General features: G+C 35.5%; 1 protein-coding gene across 1 annotated transcript in view; it reads right to left on the bottom strand.

Annotated features, from left to right (window-relative positions):
- Nucleotides 1-7,222: 7,222 nt before the first annotated feature.
- Nucleotides 7,223-24,138, bottom strand: part of LOC106456891 (homeobox protein OTX2-like) — a 45,996-nt gene continuing 29,080 nt past the window's right edge. The window contains exons 2-4 of the mRNA XM_022382679.1: nt 17,282-17,374; nt 13,431-13,594; nt 7,223-10,901 (exon numbers count right to left, since the gene is read on the bottom strand). Coding sequence (XP_022238387.1) covers nt 10,296-10,901; nt 13,431-13,594; nt 17,282-17,374 — 863 coding nt within the window. The 3' untranslated portion in view covers nt 7,223-10,295. The remainder of the gene's footprint in view (nt 10,902-13,430; nt 13,595-17,281; nt 17,375-24,138) is intronic.

Here is a 24,138-nt window from a genome sequence, read left to right as displayed (position 1 = left end):
CGGCGGTTCCTGGTTCGCTGGTCTTTACAACAGCACGAAAACCGGCACCATCAGCAACGTATTCAACTCATTTTCCACATCAATTTACCGAAAAAAGACGTCCACTGGTCTCCTTACACACTTTAATAGCTTTATCCCGTTTACGTATAAACGAAACCTTGTTACATGCTTACTAAACAGAGCTTACAACCTGTGCTCCACGTATCTAACCGATTACTTTGGAAACTGGGAAAAGTTCCGAATATATCCTACTTTTTAAATAATATTTTTACACAGCGTTGACCTCTTTAATAAACTCCATCCCCACACACCCTTAAGCAAACACAAAATTTTGTTATGCAAAAAAAAGAAGCAAAAGACTAATCATGTTTTAAGTCCAGTGGTTTCTTGACCTTATAAATACAGAAATGTAATTATGTTAAGAGTCTGAGTGACAATGGGCTCTGTAAGATTTTAAAAGAAATACGACAGTTTTGGTGCTCGTCTATCAGGAATTTCAATATTAATAACAGCGTCTTCATGCGGTAGTTTGGACTCATTAGAATATACACTATCCTACCCAAAAGTCATGGGACACGGGTAGTTATGAATAAAATGTTTCTTTATTCCAAGAAATTAATAGCATGTTGGTCTGCTTTTGGCCTTAATGACTGCTTCAATGCACCGTGGAAGACTGTCTACTGATTTCTGGTAGAAAGTTGGTGGTATTGTGCTCTACTCCTCCTTTAAAGCATTAGTAAGCTCCACTACTGTTTTGGTCTTGGCCTAATACTGCGTTCCAGTTCATCCCAAAAGTTGTTCTATCGGGTTGAGGTTGGGGCTCTGTGCTGGCCACTCCAATGTTTCGATGTTATTCTCTTCAAACCACGCGTTCACAATCTTGGCTTTTTGACATGGAGCATTATCATGTTGGAAGGTGTAAGGGACGGTACCACAAAATTGCCACAATGTAGGATACACAGAATTGTTCAGAACATCAATTTAGGACTCATCATTCATGGATCCATGCACTGCGGCCAGTGGACCTAGTCCATACCACGAGAAGCACCCCCAGACCATGATACTGCCACCTCCAAACTTCACTGTTGGGACAACACACTTAGGTAATAAGCATTCTCCAGACATCCTCCATACCCAAACACATTCATCAGACTGGAAGAGCGTGAAGCATAACTTGTCGCTCCACAGAACCGACTTCCAGTGATCCACGGTCCAGGTTCGGCGTGCCTTGCCCCATGCCAATCGAAGGTGTGCATTTATTTTTGTTATCAACGGCTTGTGGGCTGCAGCTCTTCCGTGAAAATTCATGGCATGCAGCTCTCGACGTGTCATGGAAACACTCATAGGATTGCCTGTGGCTGCTCGCATCTCCAAACACAGATTCTCTATGGTCTGACGGTGAGATGAGGTAACCAGTTTTCTCAAGATGCGTCTGCTCCTGTCAGTCAGTATTTTACGCCAACCTGGTCGTTTCTTGGGCTCATTGTCACCTGTGGTCCATCGACCAGTTATCGATCTGGAAATGTTTAATTGTTGCGCAATAGCACGTACAGACATTTTCCCCAAATGACATCCAACTATCCTTCCCTCTGAAACTGGTAGCTCTTTCCGTGTACTCATCGTTCGGCGTATAAGTTCAAGATGACTTCCGAACGAACCGCTGATCACCTTTATAGGCCAAACTATTTGCATATTTCGTCGTCACACCAATTTTCCTGCAATTAAGGGTGCGTCCCATAGCTTTGGTAGGATAGTGTAGAATTAGAGTGGTTTGATTTAGCACCAAACAATTGCAAGAGATAAACGCACCCTACTAAAGATGAAACATTTTCTTCCCTTTTTCAAGAGATGAATTCGTCCCACTAAACATGAAATATACTTGTTTGTTTTTCGTCTTGGATGATTTTAATCAGCTGTCAGTTTTGAGCTCTCAACCCGCCTAGATCAACGAGAAAGAATATTATATCCAAATGAGCTTTTGTATATGTGTCTATCACGTTTGGGTGAGAAGTATGTGAGTTTTTTTCACTCACACAAGTGTTGTTGTTGTTCTTCTTGAAATATAAGTTGGAGATGCTTAGCTATCTAGCTAGAATAATTTCTTGAATTTTACTTATTTACTAATCTTAAAAACAAACTTGAACGTGGAATCAGAGAATGGTTATTGATTGGTGGCGGTAAATCGAAACACAACATAAGTGTTGGAGTTCATTTAGAATATTTATTAAGAGAGGTAATCAACAGGAAAAAAATCTCCTACCCTGAAGAACTACGGCTGTGTTCATAGGTACTAAATGCTACAGACAGCACATTTCATTCCAGTTGACTGAGTTTATCAAAATTAATAATGATTTAACTTTACCCACTAGAACTATATTAGGGGTTTTAACACAAAAGGCAGTTGAAAATCAGTTCAAACACTGGAGCATGTTCCCCGTGACTCTTACAGCAAATGAATGAATCTACCCATGGGATTGTGGTCTGCCTAGCTTAGTTCATCATTTCTGTCTTCTTAATAGTTTATTCCAGGGGTCTCCAAACTACGACTTCGGTTTATCCGGTCGGCCAACAGTTTATTAATGTAATAATATAATTTTTTAATATTATAAAAAGAAAAAGAAAACGTAATTGAGCAAAAGCCAGTCTGATCATGTATGCATCCCTACTTACTTTTACCACGACCCCTCCGGCCCGCGAGGCCTAAAAAGATCTACCTCCAGGCCCTTGTCCAAAAAAGCTTTGGAGACCCCTAGTTTAGTCAGTTGAGCGTTTCATGCTTACCTAGAATTATCAACATAGTAAACACGTTCTTGGCCTTGTGCTTACTTTTAACAGTAGAATGTTAGCCATGGAATGTGGCCATATTGCTTTTGACCTAGTTACCTATTTTTCTGAGTCATTCCTCTTTGGTGTCACATGCGCTTTCTCATTGAAAAGATTGCTATATAATTGAATACTGTTTAGAAGTGGACAATTGTATTTTTCATTAGTTGCTATAGGAATGACCAACAGTGACGTGGGTTGGGAATTCGCACTGAGACGGATGGTATTTTATAATTTTGTATATCGTATTGTGTTCTCTCAGGCTAGGACAAGAAATTTTGTTTTATCTTAGGACGAGCAGCTTTCTGAAGTATTAGACTTTGAAACCTAGTTAAACGCTGTCTCGTAGTTAAGTGCATTCATTCACTTTAACTGTCTCCTTTGTAAATAAATATTACTTTCCATTGTGTTATACATATCCTGACGTATCTCAAGTTATTTGTTACTACTTAGAATAACTACAATGTATGTTATTAAGAAGAAATATTGGTGCTGTGATCACAGGATTTGTTATTGCTGAGTATTCTAGTTTCCCCAAGAGATGTTATTATAATTTGCTTTTCTTAACTCTTTTTGTGGTTTAAATCTCTATTTTTGTGTTGAAAAGAAATAGCATTTTTCCCCAGTCGAACAACTGATAACTAAAATAAAGAGTCCGTCATGCACTGCGGTTAGGTGACTGTCTAAACGCATAACATAGGATCTCCGAGAAATCCTCTCCTGGACTTTTGACGTTTAGTGCTGTTGCGAAGGTCAATAACAAGAACTTGTTGCAGATGATAGACGTATACTCGGGAAGAAGAACTACTACAATCTGTTGATCGAAATCTCCTCAGAATCGATCTAGGTGAACAGGATGGACTGAAGGACGTTGTGGTGACTGGTGTTCTGGGAACTCTGAGAGACAAGCTTCGTTCTATCCACAAATTATTTAATTGTCATGCATTATATTCTTATTCAGAATTTTAAAATGACAGTTGAATTTATTTTGTTGATGTATACATAAATACGCCGACTTTTAGCTTTTTTAGAAACCCTGCTGATTGGACTACCTATCTCAGATTACAGATTACACAATATACTGTAAGGTTTCTTCTTCGTTGCAGCCCATTCTTTTCAGACCATACAAGTTCATAGGACCGTCGTATTATCGCACTCATCAGGGTGGAATTCAATATTTTGGAGCTAAACATGAGAAGTAACAACGTTTGGCTATACTTTGGATGATGTTAACCCTTCTAAGGAAACCCAACTCTTGTCAATAAAAGGTTTTCTTAGTATGGTTTGCTCCATATATTTCATAGTAGAGAAAGGATTAAGACGAGTTTCATTAAATACTTCACACTCTTCCTGTCATTCATTGTCTGTACTCTGGGCACCACTGATGAAGTGTTGTCATGCTTAAGACTGCAATTACTATTTTTTGGACTCGTTTTAGGTCACCATGTAACTATTTTTAATGTCTACTAGTTATCAGGACAGATGTATTCATTCTAAGTTGTCACTGATGTTAAACTCTGACAGATGTATTTGCATATCCCATCGAAGATACTATATTTAATGACAAGCAAAAGTACCCGTCCCCAGTGATGGGGAAAGTTTAAGTCAATCTATCAATTTAAATTATTTCATGGACTTTAAAGAGGTTAACTGTGTTGCACTCTTGGTTTCACTCAAAGCCTAAGTTCTGAGCTACTTATTCAACCCACCGCTTGAACATTTCAGTCATGCTAAGAGCCACTCAACAATAACATACTCTAAGTCTACATTTTTATTCTTTAAGTTACATCACATTTTGAAATGTGAATGATAGTGTGATTAACTGCTAACAATTTAGTGTAGAATATCCTTCTTGCGAAATAAAATTTAGCATCAACGTTATTCATGCCTGTTCTCCCGTCATTTCAAAAGTGAATCTTGAGCTTTACCTGCGTCCATGCGCAGCTTTTCAAACAGGAGACAGACTAACGTTCGGACAGACACCCAAGTTCGCAATATATATATAATGACGCGCGTTCTGCTAGACCGTCATATTATTATAACGCCATTTTGACATTAGTAAAACATACCAATTCTTAACCGTTACCCTGCAGATTGACCATGGTATAATGTACTAACAACGTCGGTTAATCTTAACCATTATCGTATCGAATAACCATGATATACCCACGGTGCCAAGCTAATCTTTCTCTTAACCATTATCGTATCGAATAACCATGATATACCCACGGTGCCAAGCTAATCTTTCTCTTAACCATTATCGTATCGAATAACCATGATATACCCAGGGTGCTAAGCTAATCTTTCTCTTAATCGTTATCGTATCGAATAACCATGATATACCCACGTTGCCAAGCTAATCTTTCTCTTAACCATTATCGTATCGAATAATCATGATATACCCACGGTGCCAAGCTAATCTTTCTCTTAATCGTTATCGTATCGAATAACCATGATATACCCACGGTGCCAAGCTAATCTTTCCCTTAATCGTTATCGTATCGAATAACCATGATATACCCACGGTGCTAAGCTAATCTTTCTCTTAATCGTTATCGTATCGAATAACCATGATATACCCACGGTGCCAAGCTAATCTTTCTCTTAATCGTTATCGTATCGAATAACCATGATATAATAAAAGTGTCGGTTAACCTTTCTTTTAACCATTATCGTGTCGAATGACCAAACACATAACCACAGTGCCAATTAATCTTCTTCTTAACCATTACCATGCAGACTAATCATGATATAATAACAGTGGCGGTTAACCTTTCTATTCACCGTTATCGTGCGGACTAACCATGATAAATTATTAGCCGGTTTCGGAATGTGTGTTGAAACTTTAAATTCAAAGTACAAGATGGATCATATCTAAACTACTTAATCTAAACGTTTTTCATTTTTTGTTCGTGGTGGATTAAAACATTTTCCTGAAGAGTATCTTCAGGGAACTCCTTTGTTTGTGCAACTTGGGGGGGGGCAACTTCTTAGTTAACTGCACCTTCAGCGAGCAAGTCCTATTTTTTCTGAACCTTTAATTCGTCTTTTTGTATTACATATAAGTTGATCTGGTTGTTGTTAAGCGCACAACTACACAACAAGCTATATGTGCTCTGCCCATTACGGGCATCGAAACCTGAATTTTAGCGTCGTAAACCTGTAGACTTAATATAATCAATGTATATGTTCTCTAATATGAAGTCGAATAATGTGCAAAATTAACATCTTAAGCATTTATCGTGTTACAAAAAAGTTAACATTCCTCTGTTTCAAAAAGGTGCTACGTCTTCCAGAAACATGTGGATCCTCAGTTCTTTTCCATCCATTTTTAAGTTTGGTAAAAATTTCGATTCTTTTAGAATTATTTTAATGCAAACAACCGTGTGAAATTAGTCTATTATTATGTCACAATAATTCAGTAAAGTTTTATGCATATTATAAGAGATATACAACGGAACAAATGTGACAAAAGTAACTAAAGTAGATAAATAGTACAAAGGATCTAACTTACAGAGGAAATCCTGTGAAGAGTAGAATGTTAGCTACTTTATGTTGTACATTAGACCAATGTTTCCCAAAGTGGGAGTCACGGCCCCCCTAGGGGCAGTGAAGCTTTTCCTGGAGGGCCGCAAAAAAAATGGGCCGAAAACAAAGATAATGAATTAATTTTAATTCTCAATAAACAATAAGCCGATAAAAATTATGTTGAGGTAATTAAATGGTACATCACCACGCTAAAGTAATGGGGAAGGGTAACATTTTAAAATCACATTTTTAGGACTTTTTATAGGTTGGGGAGCCTCAACCTTTTTTATTCACATCAAGGGAGCCTCAGACTAAAAGAGTTTGGAAAACACTGAATTAGATCAGTTGTCTTTTAATTCCTTCAATAATTGTTTGATAATCAAGATATTAAAAAAACTGCTTATTTTTTCTTGTACCTTATATTCTATGATTGGATGTTCATACGCGGACTTGACTGAGAACTTTATTGCTGGGCACATCTAGTATATTATGAATATTTGATCAACACATTAACGTGTCTTACTCGTTAAACTATTGTTTATTTGTGTATTTTCCTAAGTCCGCTCTGTATTTCACGTAATTTACATCCATAAATATACACAAACTACAGATACAATTAACTTTTATTTACACCCCACTGTTGCAACATTTCCACAGAGCAACAAACATAACACAGAATCCCAAACTGGAATTCGAGTGAACTTATTTTATAAATTCAAGGTTTTAACTAGATTTATCGAAAGATTACTGAAAAAAAAGAAGTAAAATCTCACAAATACACTTTTTTTCTCTCTCTCTCTCTCTGAGCATCAGTCTACTTCAAAATAGTAAGAAAAAATTAAAAAATTAAAATTCTATGAAAGCATATATGTTAATGAATAATGATCGTATAGACACACAGAATTTATTTAACATATGGTGGCATAGTTTATATAATAATTCTGTAGAGAGTTTACAAAATAAAACATAAACACATCGACATGCTCCAAACTTCTACACATTCGAATGTACAGTCCAGTTATTTTTATATTTTAGAAATCATACGAAATTGACATCATAAGTCATAATATTACTGCTTCTTGAAGAAGACGACTTATGAAAGTTTACTGGCAAATTAAAGCTTTGGGCTTGGCTTACCACACCTTTTATGCCCAGTTTACTGGAATGCAAACAAAAATTAATGGCCTGTGCTGAAGAACTGAAACTTCTTGATTCATTTACTTGAAGTATGAACATTCATATTTTCAAGAAAGAACACGTTTAAAAAAAAATGAAACAAAAATAACTAGATCTATTTCAGTGCTTGCATGAATTCAGGTGTGCATTTTGTTTAATTTGGAAAATAATGATTTTCGATGTGATAAACGTACAATTATGCAGTCTGAAAGAAAGGTATTTCTTATCGTGTATAAACAAAAAATAGTTCAGTGGCCCTAAACAAGGACATTGTATGCCTGGCGAGAATAAACATCCGTTTGTAAAACACATTGATATTATAGACTGATTATGAATATGATGACAGTGATGATCACAGAAGGCTTACGAAATTTGAGATGAAAAATATCTAAACACCTGACTCTAATATTCGCTACTGACCGTTTCTCATCAACTAGCTATAACGTCCTTTCGGTCAGCTAACTTTATCGTTGTTAGAATATGATGCCAAGGAAAAGCAGTAAGGTTATTTACTTTTGCTTATGTATTAATAAAACGGTAACAGAGGGGCTTTTCATCACATACGGTGATTTTTATTCATAGATTCAAAAACTGGAAATCAGTATTAGAAGTAAAAGAAAAACATCAAATTAGTCATACATAATGAAGTTGCCAGATTTTACGTGCTGTGATAATGTTTTATCACTTTGTTTTCAAAAGGCTGAACATTAATTATATAGAATTATAATAAACAAGAATTAAAGCTTACGAAGCATAATTTGCATGAAAATAATGATTGAGCCATGTGGGTAATAAATAATCAGACATTTTAAATCTCAAATAGTACTAGCAAATGCTAGGTTTAGCTCTCTTGTTTTTGTATGTGATTAGATTTGCAAAAAGAATTAACCTATAGTATACAAATGCATGCAACGTTTAACAAGCATATCAACTGAAGTCTTGAAGTTTTTCGACTCATACTTTAGCTTCAAACCATCATCTTAGAACGTCGACCAATACGTTTTTCTATCTATCAGTATTGTGTAGACCAGTTAAGTCATTTCGTTGAGAACTTTTAAATAAATTAGTCTTAAGCTATTTCAATTTTGTTCATTAAATATTTTAACGTCTTTTTTCTCATCCGCTTAATAATCTACTGAACATTATTACCTCGTAATCTTGAATTTTCCTCGCCTCATTTTGAGTATCCTAAAATATTTTTTCGTCTACCATCTACGTTCAAACATTCTTCAATTATTTCTTCTCTCTCTCTACTTCTAAAATAATGACATGTTTTATCCTCACCCATTCGAGTTTATTCTTTGTTTAAATGTCAAAATAAAATTTTGCAATGGCTTCCAAAATGACCGTACCTGTCTGTGTAAAGGTTGATGATAAAAAGGCAATAAGGTATACTTCATAAACCTCGCATAAGTTCGTTTCAAGTAATAAAAACTTAATTGTAGGTTTATCAAGCAATTAACAGAAAACAGGAAGCTTCAACATATATCTTGGTTAGCCCGAATTGTTTAACCTTCATGTTACAAAGTCATGCCATGAAGTGTTTAGAAGAAGAACTCGTGTTACGAAGTCATGATACGTTTGAAAGAAAATCTCATTATTCCAAAGAAAGATCATGTTACGAAGTTAAACCGTGACTCGTTTAGAAGAAAACTCGTGTTATGAGTCACACCATGACTCGTTTAGAAGAAAACGTATTGTTACTAAGTTTAAAAAACAACAACTCATATTACGAAATTTCGCCATAACTCGACTAAAACAAAACTCATGTTATATAAAGTTACACCATGACTCGTTTAGAAGAAAACGTATTGTTACTAAGTTTAAAAAACAACAACTCATATTACGAAATTTCGCCATAACTCGACTAAAACAAAACTCATGTTATATAAAGTTACACCATGACTCGTTTAGAAGAAAACTCGTGTTATGAGTCACATCATGACTTGTTTAGAAACTAAAAACATGAATACATTTTCCGAAAACAACAAATTTACATCTAAAATAAGTTTTTTAAATCTTTTCTACGATGTCTTCATCTTCCATAAAGCTTTTGCGTATTCTCCAATCAGACTATCTGTAACTTTTCAAGATTGTACGCTTCATTACAGAACCTTTACCTGATTTATTTTGTTTCTGTTATTTCTTCTAGCGTTTGGCCAAATATTTTGCAATGAAAATCGAGTTATTTAGTTTATGGACAATTATATGTGAACACATTAACGAAAAAAAGATAAAAGGAAAACAGTTTGTTAGCCCTAAATTATTCAGTCAAATTACTTCATACGTAAAATCAGATATTCACAGATTAGAAAGTCTTAAAAATAAACCATGAAATAAAATCTCCTTTGCTACCAAACGTTGTCAGCTTTTAAACTGAATTCTTGATAATCAATACTACCCTTTATTTCTGGTGGTATAGTTGTCTTAGTATCACTTGGGCATTCACGTGTTATTTGAGAAACTTCGTAGTTTCTCGATAGTAGAACGAAACGAGCACTAAGATCAGTCCTAAATATTATGGGTCCGGTCACAAATCAGAAGTTTCTCAGATTGCTTACGTGAAAGAAAATTCAATTAATCAGTTCCTATTCACAATAATATAACCAAAAGGCTGTATGGGAGAAACCAATTTTAAAATACACACTAATCCTACCTTACTGTGAATGTGATGCTAGAAGAACCGAAAATTTCCTGTGTTGTACTAACTTGTAACGAAATAAGGTAACTGTATTAACATTAATCACGTGAGTTACACCAAACACATTTCACAACACTTGAAACTTCCATGCAGCTGGCTTTTCAACACCATACTCTATACAGTCGTTTGATGAAATACTCCCGTTAATTGGGGAGGTTCGCGGGGTCAGAGGTTGCGTAGACGGTAGTCCTACGGTGTTCATGTGCGATGTCATCACAGGCATGTTCATTTGATTCAAAGAGTTCATTGGCGAGACACTCAACTGCGCATGCGTCATTGGTGGCGGGAGATATTCCATACTCATGTTTCCATAGTAGGACGCTGGTCCGTAACCTTGAGGGTAGCAGTTACTGGTGTTGTTCATATTGGTCATTTGATAGGATGGCCTTTGCATACAACTGCTGCCGGACATGAAATCGGACATAGGAGTAATCACTGGACTCCAGATGGCGCTAGTACCGTTGGATGTCACAGAAGGTGGGGAGGGTGCTGGTACAGGAGGTAAAGAGGCTGGTTTGTATACCGAATCTCGATGACTCGTAGTTTGTAAAGTTGTGGCTGGATGTGAAATTTTAATCTTTTTGGAACGCGAACTCTTCGTTGATGGCCCCTCATTCTGTTGGTGCTGTTGCTGTTGCTGACGGCACTTAGCTCGACGATTTTTAAACCATACCTAACAAGCAGAAATACAATTCAACTATAGACGTGCCGTGTGTTGTAATTTTAGGTGATATCCTTTTAAAACTTTGAAAAAGTTATAGATATAAAGTAACTACAGATAACTATGCTCCAGTTCTAAAATATAAATGTATCAAACTTTATATAAGAAATGAAAAACTAAAACGTATTTACAAACGTTAATACCACCACATTCTGGTTTAATTCGAACATCAGTGTACGATCCTACTGCTGCAGATACATTTCTTTGTAGGCCATGTTTTACCATCCTTACTCGTTGTCAATTTTATCTTAGTTTTATTTGTTTACTCATCAAATGCGAAGCTTTTTATTTTATCAGTTAAATGCTATATGGTATAACTTTTGTTTGTTGTTATTGGCCAGAAAACGCGCCATGGAAACTGGAACACAAGCATTTCAAACTTGAGATTAAGTCCAATACTTCAACACAACAAACTATTAGGTCGTCAAGAAATTAATGTCGCTTTTTTTAGATGAAAAAACCCGAACAACTTATATATCAAACAAAGCATTTGTTAAATGAAATAGTCTCCATTCTTATCGATGATGCTTTTCCATCTTATAATCAGGTTGTTAATTCCCTTATTAAAGAAATCACTTAGCTTTAAAGCAAAAAGATGGTGTTGCAGCGAACGAAGAAGATGGCAATATGATGGTGCCATATCTGGAGAATATGGTGGGTGTGGGAGAACTTTCCAACCCAACTCCATAATCTTGTGCTGCATCAAACGTGCCACGAGTGGACATTGTCGTGATGATTGTCAGATTGATGAGTGAAGGGTGTAACTGTTGAAGGGTTTGATTTAAACGTTCCAGTTGCTGGCTATAGATTTCTGCATTGACATTTCACTGTGAAGTGAGGAGTTCGAAATGAATCACTCCTTTGATGTCCCACCAAATGCAAAACATTACTTTCTGCGGACGAAGTCCAGGTTTTGGGGTCGGAAGTGGTTTTTGTCTAGGAGTGAGCTATTGTTTTTGGCGTTTAATATTCGCATAGAGAATCCATTTTTCATCACTGGTGACAATTCTGTCAAAAAATGGTTCTCGCGCATTACGCGCCCGAAGAGACAAAGCAACGTTCACACGTTGGAAACGATGATCATCGGAGAGTTCGTGAGGCACTCAAACACCTTCTATATGGAGTTTTCCGATATTCCTTAGATGTTTACGTATCATTTCATGAGAGACATGCAATTTCAGGACCATTTTACAAGTGTATTGCCTTGGGCTAGACTCAACAAGCGTTTTCAGAGCATCAATATCAATTCCAACATGTCGGCCCCTGCCATCACAGTTTTTAAGGCCAAAGTCACCTGAACGAAATTTGCTGAACCATCGTTGACACTTAAGAACGTTCGAAACATTTCATAAACTTCTTTGATATTCTTTGTTGCTACAGAGGCGTTGTTTCCCTTCTTGTATTCAAACAGCATTACATGCCGAATGTGTGTCTTCGTGTGCCATCACTATAAGGAATTACACTAAGCTTTACACATTATATAGGCTACACTAACGTGACGTTTAGACTACGTTTAACTATCATACGTGTTGTACGTTTTTTGGGGGGTGGTTAATGAAAGTTCTTGACGATTAATATTTGTGTTTAACTGAAATGGATACTAAAATTTATATTCTGATACAAAAAACAAAACAAAAAAAAAGGGATGCTTAATATTTTTTCGTACATAACCAAGGAGCATTTTCTTTTGTTCGCGACGCTTAAGCGTTTTGAAACTTGGGTTGTTCGAATTCATATATGAAGTCTTACCTGTACTTAATCTTGTTGAACTAAATTCTCCACGTCTTGCCAACGTACCAGTATGAAGTTGCCTGAACCCACAATTAAAGGATTAACTTATATTGTGGGTTTTCGCTAGTCGTATTATTTTATATATCTAAACTGTTCACACAAAAAAAAAATATGTTATTTTAGCCTCTGGTAGGATTCATCAATTCTGTAAAAGTTTAGCTACATATTGCACTTCTTCTTTCTCATTGACACTTAGAGGACTTGCCAGTCTTTTGTTTTCTGGGAGGTTCAACTCTAAGTCTTACCTGTACTGCACTTTGCACTTATTTTTTTTTCAACCAATATTTTCTTCCTATTTTGAATTTAGACTAGCTAGCTTAACCAACGCTTAAAGATCTAGCTTGTATTCTATACTGAACAGTTTTAAACAGGCTTACCCGTATTCCGAATTCTGGAAGGCTCAACCGTCTAAAGATCTAGCTTGTATTCGAGACTAAACAGTTTTAAACCGGCTTACCTGTACTCCGAATTCTGGAAGGTTCAACCGTTTAAAGATCTAGCTTGTATTCTATACTGAACAGTTTTAAACAGTCTTACCTGGACACTTGAAGGTTCAAATGTTTAAAGATCTAGCTTGTATTCTATACTGAACAGTTTTAAGCAGGCTTACCCGTACTACGAATTGTGGAAGGTTCAACCGTTAAAAGATCTAGCTTGTGTTCTAGATTGAACAGTTTTAAACAGGCTTACCTGGACTCTGGACTCTGGCAGGTTAATTTTCAATGCTACCTCTTCACGCATGAAGATATCTGGATAACGGGTTTTCGTAAACAAAGACTCCAGAACATCTAACTGCGCTCGGGTAAATGTTGTTCTTTCTCGTCGCTGCTTCCGAGAATTGGCTACAGGTGGCGCTGGAGAGGACGAGAGAGTAGCTAATTTTGAAGGTTATTTGAACATAAATAGTAGTGTCACTGCTCATGCCAGCTCCACAGTAATATAAAATAATCACCACAACGTGAAGAACTGTGCTACTCAAAAAAGTATCTATCTATATATACAGAATTATCAACGAATGCATACATGTAAAAGAAGTATACATCTTAGTTTAACCTCATTAACAAGAAGTAAAAAAAATCTTTGTGTTTACATAATTTCTTTTTTAAACGTGCCTAGAAAGTATTGTACTTTAAAAAAAGGTACATATATTACAGACGACAAACAAGAACATACCAATACTAACAAAAACTCAAAAGCCTGTCTTCTAAGTTGTTTTCAAAGAATCGCTTTTCAAGTTGACACTTCAGAGTCATTTTAGAAAGTCAAACTTTGTTAGTTCAATTACTTAGGTAGCAGTCGTATAAATTAGTATTTTACAATACCAAATCTATCTACACGTAGATAGATTATTCTGTTCCACAAGTTATGTAATGTTTTGGATTATGAAGCCGGAAACAAATTTATCGATACGCTAGGAAATGTGAAACGTATGTAACGCAGATGAACTCGATGCTTTCTAAATTACCCGAAGAAGATTTAAATGATCTCTGTATGTGCGTATACGACAGAGAGAAAAAAAACAATCAAATAACACTCTAACACCAGGTGGTCGAGACTCCTATGAAACGCAAAAAAAAGAAAAGAAGAAAACGTTGTAAAATTTGTCTAAAATATATACATCAATTGTATAGATATGTATTTACTTTATAAATGACATTTACTGTTAATTATTAAAGAGATTTATACTTGTTGGGTATTATATAGTATTTACAACTATTAGCATCAGTTTAGCAGAACGTGGCATCAAAGTTCTGCTTCAATGACCTCAATATATTTCTCATAAAATAGCAGGTGATGCATATATAACTTTATAGTGGGATAACGACCTTCAAACTAACGTTTGCGACTTCAATTTACATAAGACATTTCTCTTAGTGCTCAGGGTATTTATAAGTTTATTTTGTCTTTTAAGCGTCACAAAAACGGGGAAAAAATATGGTTTATGGTTAGTATTTCTTAAATCAAACTATAAATAAAGCTATGCTTATCAGTTTTCATCCAGTTAAAATACACAAAGAAGAAAGCAGAAGTTATGTTTGAATTGTTGTTTGTTATAAAGAACAAAGCTACACAAAGGGCTATCTGTGCTTTGCCCACCACGGGTATCGAAACCAGGTTTCTAGCAGTATAAATCCGCATACACATACCGCTGTGCCACTGGGGGTTGTTGAAATAGAGACTTGTTCCTTAGAAATGTTACAGGTAATACAATGATTAATCCTACTTGTTTTCTGACAGAGATAAGTCTAAATAAATAGTTTTCAGCTTGGTCATGGCAGAGTATATTTTATAGTTGGCATGCAGTGCAGATTTAGTTCTAATTAATATTACTCAAATCTAAAACCTAGGCAGAGATAAGTCTAAATAAATAGTTTTCAGCTTGGTCATGGCAGAGTATATTTTATAGTTGACATTCAGTGCAGATTTAGTTCTAATTAATATTACTCAAATCTAAAACCTAGGCAGAGATAAGTCTAAGTAAATAGTTTTCAGCTTGGTCATGGCAGAGTATATTTTATAGTTAACATTCAGTGCAGATTTAGTTCTAATTAATATTACTCAAATCTAAAACCTAGGCAGAGATAAGTCTAAATAAATAGTTTTCAGCTTGGTCATGGCAGAGTATATTTTATAGTTGGCATGCAGTGCAGATTTAGTTCTAATTAATATTACTCAAATCTAAAACCTAGGTAGAGATAAGTCTAAATAAATAGTTTTCAGCTTGGTCATGGCAGAGTATATTTTATAGTTGGCATGCAGTGCAGATTTAGTTTTAATTAATATTACTCAAATCTAAAACCTAGGCAGAGATAAGTCTTCCCAATATAACTTTAGGAACTAATTTCTTTCATCGTTCCAATGCTTTTAGGACGAGGCCATTGATTTCAAATGCAAAATCAAGGCGAAATTTAACACTTTTGTTTCAATTAACGACTGGGATATTTATTAACTCAATTCCTGATTGATCTCTACTAAGATAAAACTTAATTTCAAATCCCCACGAAATTGTTTTCGTGTAAGCGCAAAGCTTACCCAATAGGCATTCTACAACGTGACCCCGCATTTAGTGTTATAAGCTGTAAAGCTTACTTCTGAGTTGCCAGAAGGCTTGTAAGAGATAACTATTTAGCTTTGAACCTCAAATGAACTCTACGGTGTTAGTATCACTGTCGGTTGTGTTTCGTATACAAGTTTTCTACTTACAGTAACCATTATTTTAGGTGTTTTCATTATATCATAAACGTGTAAAAACAATAGGAAGGCAACACAAAGATTAAAAAGGTACAAAAACATGTTCAAATAAGCACAAAGTAAATGTGAATACTACGTCGGAAAAGGCTACACCTAAATTATGATATAAGGTACGTGGATTTCGTATCAGAACTTCTATGTAGGAAAATTTAGAATATTTTAAATTTTACTTTCGTATCCTAGTGAAGGATAGTGTTTCTTAAAAAGGTGCACCTGAAAAAATAAAAAAAATACATAATTGTTTTCAGCATTAGGCCTAACCGAGCGTAATTAGAAATTGTGGATTAAGTATGTTTGGTGTTTTTCTTTTGTCTATGTCATTATCAGTGGGTTATTTTTATTTCCTAGGGCGTTAACCTTTATTCAAGTGTTGCGTGTCTGTGTATAAAGTATTTTATTTTCTGAAAACTTTAATTACGTCATTAGGAGACACATTATGCATATTTAGCAACATTACGTCGAAGGTAAACTGAATTTACATAAAAATGGCAGTATTTGAAGCAGTCACATCCTATTGGTCCAGGTTTAGTTCATTGTACCAATCTGTTTATTAGAAGTCACTTCTATAACGCCAAATCAAGTGAAGCAGAGGATCTGCGCTTCAGTGGTTGTGGGGTTCAGCCCCGAATATTTTATGTGACATTTCCATGACAGTAAAAAGAAAAGAAAAAAAAAGCATTTAGGACAAAAGTGTAGAAAATAACCATAAAAAAAACTTCGATAAAATCCTAACGCTTTCGACAGGTGGATCTGGTTTCTTCAGTGCCTTTACTTTGAAGAAGAAACGAGATCCACCTGCCATGTCACAAAAATGCTACGGTTTTTGTTTTATTTATGTTGTATGTTATAACGTGTTAGATCTACTCACTCACGATAGGCCAGAATCTTACTTGCATGAGTATACTTGCGCCTCTTAACTCGTGGCTAAAACGAGTTACACATTGTGCATAACATCTTAGCATTAGATTCACAATTTCACGATAGGCGAGTTTCTTGTGTGCGTGTCTATGAACACGTCGGAGCTCGTGGCACCACAATTTAAAGCATCTGCACTTGTCTCGACAGCTACAGTTTGTCTCAGCCAGGTGTGTATTGAGCTGTACGAGTTGGTTGAATATTCTTCTTTTGCGTGATACAGTTGTGCACATACAGCGTAAAATAACTAGTAGAAACTACATTTCTTTTGTCTTAATTATAGCACACGAATATTTTTGTTTTACAAATCAGATCGTTGACATGTGCCCATATTTTCAGGAAGTTTAAGCCATATGAAGTCAAAGAAAACTTACCTATGAAGTAGGAACCCATTCCGTCCACGTCATAATGGCGGCGGTCGGGTATCTTAGTCCAAGAACTACAATGTGAACTGTTGGTCACTCGGTCTAAAAGAAAAGAACACAGAAAAAAAAAATAATACATAGGTTATATAAATAGCTATAACTTCAACCAATATATTTTTTTCTAATTTATACAATTTTTCTCTCTTTCTAGATGCCCCCCCCCCCAGTGGCACAGCCGTATGTCTGCAGACTTACAACGCTAGAATCCGGGTTTCGATACCCGTGGTGGGCAGAGCACAGATAGCCCATTGTGTAGCTTTGTGCTTAATTACAAGCAAAAAACAAATCTTTCTAGCTGCCTTGGTTTATGACGCTAACTTATATATATATATATATATATAAACTTGTATTACTTAATCCGAGTCCATTGACGGAATGCGTAAATCAGTATCTAATTATCTGAACTGTGATCAACTTAAGTAACGTACACGTAAAGTAACAGTTGTTGTCACTAGAGGGCGATATTTATGTAAGAATGTAGAACAATTATTAAGAAGGTACTATTGAAATATTTACTTTAAGTCCGTTATCAAATAAAAAATCTATAGCACGAGCTAAAATTTTGTGGGAGATTTAATTAATATTTCAAATGGAGTTCGGTTAGCTGTTACGTGGGATGAACTTAGTATTCTCTCAAATATAGTTTTGCCAGTAACAACTAGATAAATTACAACTTTAAATTTCATCACAAACAGACATTCATTGTCAGCATTTCCGTGTAAACAGATTCCAGCGAGGGTTGGGTACGACTATTTCTAGATTGTCGTTGTCTATTGTGAGACTCTTTGTACGGCGAAACTTGAGAAATAATGCAACGTATTAAAATAGTCTCTTTCTACTGTGGATTTAAAGAAATGAAAAGTCTGAGCTCTTTGTACATCATACACAACTATTACCGAGAGAAGCTAATTTTTTAGGCGAGCAGATGTTTCTTTTCTCAAACTATATCTTTTTATATGTGTTTACAGAATTGTTTCTGGGGGAAAGAGCCTTATTTTTTTACATGATATCAAGCGGTATCATAAAAATATACACACTAAGTCTTACATCATGTCTTGAAAGTAAAAACATAAAGTTTACTTTTTTAGCTGTGTTATTTTTATAACCAGGAAATCCAGACCAGTTAGACTTATAGCATATGAGAAAATGTCATTTTATGCGCTGCTATAGCTATATTGGTCCCTTGGAAACTCAGAAAAGATTAAAACGGGGCTATAATCCCTATACGGACACACACACACACACACACACATATATATATATATATATGATATAGTATTAGTTGTATTTTTTTTCTCTCAGCTCAGACCAGTCGAAAGAGGCGTGCCATGAAAGGTTTGGCTCATACACACGTGTAGTACTTACTGCCTATTGGGAAAGCTATATCCTGACTGTATATGACAAGCGGTTCCCATGGTAACGTACGGGCAAACTGAAGAGGCTTAAAACATCTACGAGTATATACTTCCTGCACTGAATTTTACATAACTCAAACATGTTTCACTTAAACATTTTTCCACTTTATACATATTATTATTGCCAAATATATGTAAAAAATATTTAAGGAATCAATGTCTACCTGGCAAAATTTTGCTTTTCCTACTACAAAATTACATGTAATTGAAAATCAAAATTTGATAATATAAATTATAGCTGACATTCTCCTTTATATCCTAGAGATAGTGTTGACATTACAATAATCAGTTCAAACTGTTCTTGATGCATTAGACAAAAGTTTATTAAACTACTTAACTTAAAACTGTCCTTAGCATCCGAGACAAATTTTACTATCAAATTACTTAGTTCGAAACTGTTTCAGATACTTGAGACAAATTTTAGTATCAAACTTTTTCGCTTAAAATTGTCCTGATGCATAAAACATGTTGGTATCAAATTACTCAGTTCAAAACTGTCCCTGATGCTTGATACAAAGCCCCTAAGTTCAAAACTGTCCCTCGAACACATGACAAATGTTGATATCAAACAACTTGGTTCTAAACTGTTCCTGGTACTCGAAACAAACATTGGTATCGAATTACTCTGTTCGAAACTATCTCTGATAAACGAAACAAACATTGTTATTAAAATACCCAGTTTACAGCTGTTCCTGATGAACAAAACAAACATTGTTATTAAAATACCCAGTTTACAGCTGTTCCTGATGAACAAAACAAACATTGGTATCGAATTACTCTGTTCGAAACTATTTAACCTGTATAATTTGATACCAACTTTTGTACCCGTGTGCTGCAGGAACAATTTTAGACTGAGTAATTTGGTACCAATATTTGTTGCATTTATCAGAGAAGTTTGATATTGGGCAGTTTGACATCAGAATTCAGTAACAGCAACAATGTTTTTTGTTGTTGTTGTTTCTTTGTCTTTAAAGTGCTAGTAAAATACGGGCTTTGTTTAACTCTACCACTAACAGTTTGATATTGGGCAGTTTGACATCAGAATTCAGTAACAGCGTTAGTGGTAGAGTTAAACAAAGCCCGTATTTTACTAGCACTTTAAAGACAAAGAAACAACAACAACAAAAAACATTGTTATAAAGTATATAAGTGAAGGACAGATATAAGGAAAGGCCTAAAATGGCTAACTGTGTAATTAAACAATGGGATGAAAATGTATTTATACAATTGCGAATAATTCTAAAAACTTATAAATGAAAGCAAAGAAGAATAGAAAATGTTAACTACACTCTATTCGTCATTTCCAGTACCTACGAGGCCTTTTGTCCGTTTCTAGGCCAGTTAGGATATGACAGACATAGTAGTGGTCTAAGCCTATTTATATCATCAATTGCATAAACAACAACTGTTATGGTGTGAACTAAATCAAGTAAGTACATTTTAGTTATTATTAATTTTATTTAAGTCATTTACAAATCGGAATTATGGTAAGGTTTGTTTGCAGTTAAGCGTTGTAAGTCCGCAGACATACCGCTGTGCCACTGGGGTGCATTATGGATAAAAAAAACCACAATATTATTTACGTTTAACACCAATTATATATTTATTTTTGTACTTGAATTAACTCTACTATCATTCAGAGGAACTAACGCATCAACAAGCTAGTCTTATTGTTCCCGGAGCAGATCAGACAACACCAGCGTCAACGGGAGAAAACTATATTAATAATTCTAAGAAGTTATGAGTAAGTTCAATGAAAATATGTGATAATAAATCAAACAAACTGTTCCTGCCATATTCAGTGTAATTGTGAACATATTATCTGTCGAAAACAATAGAGAAAGACGAGTTCTATACAGCGTGATTGTGGTAATATGATCCAAAGTTGAGATCGAGATATTGACCAACGATGGTCTGTAAATACAAAAGCGTTCTTTGCAAGGAATAATCGGTTTATGGAGACATAAAACTGTGATAAGTTTCAACGTTTTGTACCACGCGGAGGTCTGGTCTTTCAAACTTCGGAGATGAAAAGTGAAAAGGCATGATGAAAGATCGCACCACATTAAAAGAAGTGCACTCTTTTACCTTTAACGTTGGTAGTCTAGATTGTTGCTGGCAACATCCAGGGGGCTTTTCCCGACCCTACGCGATTGAAACAATGATCCGATGATACTAGTCATTCGGCTGTTGAGACCTTCGGATTTTTTAGAGCCAACGTTTATCTTTGGTGGCTATACGCACCATATGAACTGCAGCCCTGGAGTAACATCCATTGTGCCAGGGGAAAACCCTCTTATGGTTAAATCCTGGGAGGTTCGAGACTTTCACATTATCGTAGGCTTAGCGAAGTTGCACTTGTGTTGGTGGAGAGAGATGTTGAACGCTATGCCGGGGCCTGTGTAACCCTGGAAAGTGTACGGACTTCAGTCCGGGTTTAAGCCGCATCTGGTGTGCTAAAAATGCATATCGCACTCGAAGATGAGGCAATTCCCACAAAATATGTTATGGAAAACACGAGACTGATGTTTTTTTTGGGAACAAAGGAATATGACGAAGAAAAATTGTAATTTTTCGCCACACAACCTGATATATACTGTTGTTTTTTTTTGTTGTTAATTTCGCGCAAAGCTACACGAAAACTATCTGCGCTAGTCGTCTCTAATTTAGCAGTGAAACACTAGAGGGAAGGCAGTTAGTCATCACCACCAACCGCCAACTCTTGGGTTACTCTTTTACCAACGAATAGTGAGATTGACCGTCACATTATAATACCCCCACGATTGAATAGGCGAGCACGTTTGGTGGGATGGGGATTTGAACCCGCAGCCCTCATATTGCCAGTCAAGCGCCCTAACCATCTGGCCATGCCGGGTCGGGTTTTTAAATAACTATATACTTTTTATCCGTTCCATAATAATTAACAACAAACATACTCTACTATGTAGTCCCGTGTACGTTTGTGGGCACCATCTTGGGAACTATTTGATATAATAAGGTTGTAACATGTAATAAGCAATCTATTGTATTTGTTGCTGTTAAGTGAAAATTTTCATCTATTTCTAATATTTTAGACAGCTCTGATTTTGTACTCATAGATTAAAGGCAGCGCCAACCGTCAACTCTTGATCGAATAGTGGGTTCCGACTTTCACTTTGGTAACAAGTTTTAAAGTATGCAGCGCGTTTTGGCGGCAACGGGCCGCTAACCGTGAATCTTGGGATTCATAGAGAGAGCCCCTAACCACAAGGCCATGTCCTGGCTTAATATGAAGAGAACTAAACAGAGATAATATAAATGTTGTTCACTGCTTGTGACCCAGAATAAAATATTGTTGTTTACAAGAAGAAGAAATGTAAAGCAATATTTTGCTTATAAACAATCCCATATAAAACAAAACATGTTGCGTACCAAGCTTATCTATACCGTATGAGAGGGTTTCACGTGCTGGAATTATATGTGTTGATCATAGAGTGGAAATCATATATGAAATAAAATGTACAATCTTTATTCTGTTCAGGGACGCCGAGGGTTTTCATGGGCCTCAGGGAATGACTGATATCTGCCCCACCCTGTCTGAATCAATTTCCACCTTTCTTCCCAAACAATAGAAAATTAAACCGTTATACACGGTCCTACATACATCCACTTCGTAGTATACTCACCAGCCAATCGTGGAACAGTATCAGGACATGTGGACCTTGCGGTCACTTGATATGATCTCAGGAAATGCAGCTTCAGTGATAACAACAATAGATGGAACCATACAGTTACAACACGATCTATTACGATACTTATTGTATTACGATTACAGAAACCATCTTGCAGTGTGTTTATAATACTGTAGCCTAGCAGCCTACTGTCTTGAAATATAATTGTGATTGAATGTGTATTCAGATCATAGGGTTCTACAGCACCATTCACAATCGAAACTGGTTTTATTTGTGTTTTCTTTGACGATCGGGATCGACAATATCATCACCTCCAGATATTATTCATACTATAGAGCCTAACTGTGGCCACTGGTTTCTAGCACGAATATCTTGTTGACCGCAAGATATTCAAATCCCTCTGATCGTTTTTGTTTTTTAGTTTAAAAACAAAACTGCACTATAAACACGTCGGAACAGCAACAACAACAACAACAACAAAAAAAGAGTAATAAGCATAATGCAAAAACAGAACTGTATTCAGTAATGCTTATAAGGATAAATAAAATATAAAAATTGAGAGCCCTCACTTTGCAGAGTTGATAGTCTGTACGTAGAAATCTAATTTACACACTGAGAAAAACCTTCATTAAAAACGCGTGTCCTAAACGTTTTGATAAGCATACTGGTTGGCTCGTTTTTTGAAACAATTTCAGTGTGTTAGTAATTATATGTTATTATAGAGTGTTTAGTAATTGTAGAATGTGTTATATGACTCAAATCCAAAGAAGTAGGATATTACTATACTAGCTGGAGTACCCGTCCCCCGGGACGGAAGTTATGTAAATTCGTGAATAATGAATGGTTATCTTAGAACATGAAAAGCTGCTTCCCTTATATGTAATTGCAAAAAAAAAACGCAAAACCGACCATAAAAACTGCAAAACACAAAATGTAAAACCACAAATTTGCATGTATCTCCCCATAGATCCAATGAACCTCCATACCAGATTTGGTAAAGATCCATCTAAAGGGCGACGTAGTGGTTAAAAAACGCCCATAAAAACCGCAAAACTGAAAATTTGTATATACCCCCGCCCCGCATGGACGTAATGAACCTCCATATCAGTTTTGGTGAAGATCCATCCACACCCTGCGAAGTAGTTACATGGACATACAACAGATAGTACTATTATATTTATATAGATACATACAACAGATAGTACTATTATATTTATATAGATACATACAACAGAAAGTACTATTATATTTATATACATACATACAACAGACAGTACTGTTATATTTATATACATACATACAACAGAAAGTACTATTATATTTATATAGATACATACAACAGACAGTACTATTATATTTATAGACATACAACAGACAGTACTATTATATTTATAGACATACAACAGACAGTACTATTATATTTATATAGATTGTAGGAAGCTGCACTACAGCATATACCCAGATGTAGCACCTTACATTATATTATACTACTATTCTTCAAAGTCACCTTACATTATATTATACTACTCTTCTTCAAAGTCACCTTACATTATATTATACTACTATTCTTCAAAGTCACCTTACATTATATTATACTACTATTCTTCAAAGTCACCTTACATTGTATTATACTACTATTCTTCAATGTCACCTTACATTATATTATACTACTATTCTTCAATGTCACCTTACATTATATTATACTACTATTCTTCAAAGT

Source organism: Limulus polyphemus, unplaced genomic scaffold (assembly GCF_000517525.1).
Source record: "Limulus polyphemus unplaced genomic scaffold, Limulus_polyphemus-2.1.2 Scaffold268, whole genome shotgun sequence".
Taxonomy (NCBI): domain Eukaryota; kingdom Metazoa; phylum Arthropoda; class Merostomata; order Xiphosura; family Limulidae; genus Limulus; species Limulus polyphemus.
This window is presented reverse-complemented; position numbering and strand designations above follow the sequence as displayed.